Source organism: Taurulus bubalis (genome assembly GCF_910589615.1).
Source record: "Taurulus bubalis genome assembly, chromosome: 3".
Taxonomy (NCBI): Eukaryota; Metazoa; Chordata; class Actinopteri; order Perciformes; family Cottidae; genus Taurulus; species Taurulus bubalis.
The window spans coordinates 21,740,807-21,744,251 of record NC_136591.1 but is presented as its reverse complement, the minus strand read 5'-3'; the positions used below and the strand labels follow the sequence as shown (position 1 = coordinate 21,744,251).

The 3,445-nt window shown below is 42.7% G+C and overlaps 1 protein-coding gene across 1 annotated transcript; it reads left to right on the top strand.

The window, feature by feature from the left end:
* Positions 1-241: 241 nt before the first annotated feature.
* fkbp3 (FKBP prolyl isomerase 3) lies at positions 242-2,359 on the top strand. The gene is made up of 7 exons (XM_079216076.1): positions 242-369; positions 766-867; positions 982-1,077; positions 1,192-1,327; positions 1,513-1,580; positions 1,668-1,765; positions 2,013-2,359. Exons 1-7 carry the CDS (start codon positions 265-267, stop codon positions 2,065-2,067), a joined length of 660 nt encoding a protein of 219 aa, XP_079072202.1. The 5' UTR covers positions 242-264; the 3' UTR covers positions 2,068-2,359.
* Positions 2,360-3,445: the final 1,086 nt, after the last annotated feature.

The window sequence follows — 3,445 nt, the reverse complement described above, 5'->3', positions numbered from 1 at the left end:
GACTGTAAATATTGTATTAATGTAATACTTAATTTAACGTTAAATAAGTTATTTTGCCCCGTAATAAGCTCTACGCTGTTGATTTTAAATATGCTTACTACATAATGAAGAATATCACCGGATCATCTATGAGTTAAGCTAGATGGTATTGTGATACAAATACCACTACAGTCAGGTTCACAATAAAACATTTTGTTTTCCGGTTTTGGGCACAGATTTTAAGATGCGCCAGGAGGGACAACCTTAAGTAATTCGCCTCTCAAAATGGCGGATGAACCAACACGGGAGTGGAACGATGAGCAGCTCAAAAGTGATGATTTGCCCAAAAAAGACATCATAAAGTTCATCCAGGACAATGCAGCACACTCGGTATGTTTATCATTTCACTTCGGTCGCGAGTGAAAGTTGAATATCCGCAGGATAAAATATGACGGCTCACTTGAACTGCGGCACGCTGCGTAGTTAGCTCCGCGTAGCCACATCAGGATCGCTGCTGTGTTCCAGCATCGTGCAGCAAAGCGAGCGCAACAATGCAGAGGTTTTTTTCTGCTGAACGGTCCCGAGCGTCTCGTTATCTCGTTGTTTTCACAAAGCCCTGAGCGGAATTGCCGCGTTTTACCGCTCAACGTGGTTTCTGCGTAAATTAGCCTTTAAAAAAAAAACCGCGTCATTAATTTTAGTCGCAGCGGCACACGTGATGATGTTGAAACGGTGCATCTGCTAACTTTCTCCCCTTTTTGTTTTATTTTGCATTTCCCCTTTCAGTTCCTCAACGAGCAGAAGCTGCTGGGAAACATAAAAAATGTCGCCAAAACGGCGAAGAAAGAGCAACTTATTATCGCCTACAACCAGCTCTTCGAGAGCAAAGTAAGTGCTGTTCAAGAGACTCGTTGTTGCAGTTTACATCAACCCCGCATGCAGTGCCGCAGTCTGGGGTCGCTAACAAACGTGTGTGTGTTTGTTTTTGTTTTACATTTGCAGAGGTTTAAAGGCACAGAACCAATTGAAGAAGTGACCGAGCAGGTTCGAACTGTGAAAATTGAAGAAAAGCCCAAAGACGTCGAAGTTGTGGACGAGGTACGAAGGGTGTTAGATTTTATGGGTTGGGGGATGTTGTATTTGTGTCCGATTTTGCACTTTAAACACTTCTAACTACTGTGAACCTCCACTCTCCTGCATTGCTTCTCTCAGGGGCCACCCAAGTACTTCAAGTCTGTGCTGAAGAAGGGGGACAAGAGCAACTTTCCAAAGAAAGGCGAGAACGTGAGCTGCTGGTACACCGGCTCCCTGGAGGACGGAACCGTCTTCGACACCAATATCCCCACAAGTATGACAGACCTGCGCCTTGAAGCGATCCTACACCCCAAATGTTTTGTAATGTGTTTTTTTTTTATTCATCACCAGTTTAACTGTGAAAATCTATGACATTATAATAGCACTTGTCCTTCGTTGTCGTAGTTGAATATCCTATAACGTTCCTGTCTTTGGGTTTAACCCGTTCCCTCCCTGTAGCGGCAAGAAAGAAGAAGCAAACCAAACCACTGACCTTCAGAATTGGCATGGGCAGAGTCATCAGAGGGGTGAGTGACTTTTCTTGAGTTTTGCTCTGCAATCTGAATTTCTTGTAAGTCTTCGTGTGTGACACTTCGTCTCCTTTACGTTCGCAGTGGGATGAGGCCATTCTGACCATGAGCAAGGGCGAAACGGCTCGTGTGGAGATTGAACCCGAGTGGGCCTACGGACGCAAGGGTCTCCCCGACTCAAAGTATCCTTTTCGGCTGATTTAATGCTTCACTGTGTAAATGTATATATTTTAAAAACAATACAGTGATACACAGTTTATTTTAGGTGAAGGGATATCCCACCTACACCCATGAGCTGGTTTGTCCGGTATTGTGCGGCCGTAAGTATTTTTGCGGCAAGCCTCCTTTTGGGAGTGCCGGCATGCAAGTGTTTCCTGTACTGAAGTTGAATTTGTTTATTCGTCTATTCCATAACCTCAACTCTACCAGAGTTCCACCCAACGCAAAGCTGATCTTCGAGGTTGAGTTGGTGGCTGTGGATTAACTGCCCACAGCTTGCTGGCCAGCACGCACCGCAGTTTAAGAGGGGAAGAAAATATTGAATTGCCTTGCTGTAAAGATTGACGTTAAGATGGTATTTTTTTTTTTTAACTGAACCGTTCTGTTCCTACTTTGTCTCCTTTGTCCCCATGTTACAAGAAATAGGCAGTTATTACAGCGTTTTGGCCAAGATGTGATGGTTTGTCAATATTGTATATACAAGACACCCTGAAACCTTATTCTCTGTCTTTTCTTTTGCATCTACAATGTAAATGATTAATAAACCTGTTTCAGAGACTAAATGGTATGCAGCAATTTCATTTAAATAGACTTTACTTGTATCGCACTTTACTTGTCTTCCACTCAAAGCGCTTTCACGCGTCATCATTCACACGCTACCATGCAGGGCACCACCTGCCCATCAGCACTGACATTCATACACCGTAGGCACAGCTACGGGAGCAATTTGGGATTAAGTGTGCCAAGGAGTTTGAATCCGAACCTTTTATTGCCACGTATGTTTTCACATAAGCATCGAACAACTAGTTCGAAAATGTGTTTCGTAGATCATTTCTCTATTGTAACTGCTCCTTGGCAATACATTATATACCGTTGGCAAGCCTGTTTATTTCCTTTTTAACCGGTACCCCATTTGTCAATAACATGCATTTGTGGGATTTGCAGCACAGCTGAGTATGTGGGTTGCAGCCATGAAAAATTTGCCAACTTTTCTCTGCCAATGCCAAACAGCTGATTCTGCTGTTGCTAGTGACTCTTGTTTGGATGATTGAAGTCTATCAGTAACGTGGAGGAAAGAGTCAATTTTGCAATGTATTCATTTAACAAAGTCAGGAACCTCAGTGTGTGTGGAAGAACCATACACAGCCACAGCAGCCTAGCACCTCCAGCCTGGATTTCAGTACTCTCGCAGGATTTGTCACGTCAGCCAACGTGGTTGTGTTGGTCGCAGGTGGCACATAACAAAACTGACATGGGATAGCGGAACTGAGGATCGAACCACCGATCATCTGAAGGACCACCCTGCTCCCACTGAGAGTTTATGAAGTGACTAGTTATTTTAAAACTATACAGCTTAATTCACATGCATGACAGAAAACTAGTTTTAGCAGGGGTTTTTGTATGGTATAAAGTTACAACTACATTTATGCTTTCAGATTTATGTTTAACTTGTTTAGAAAAGTTTTACAGCAGAAGCCAATTTAGATAAGGCACATTTGTCTGAGATCATTACCAATTGATCAGAGGCAAATACGAAAAAGATACCATAACTTGCGATTGGTATTATTTTTTTTACAATGAATACTTTGTTAAGTAAACCTGCAAATGGTAAGAACACTTTAATTCCAAGAGACACCACAAAA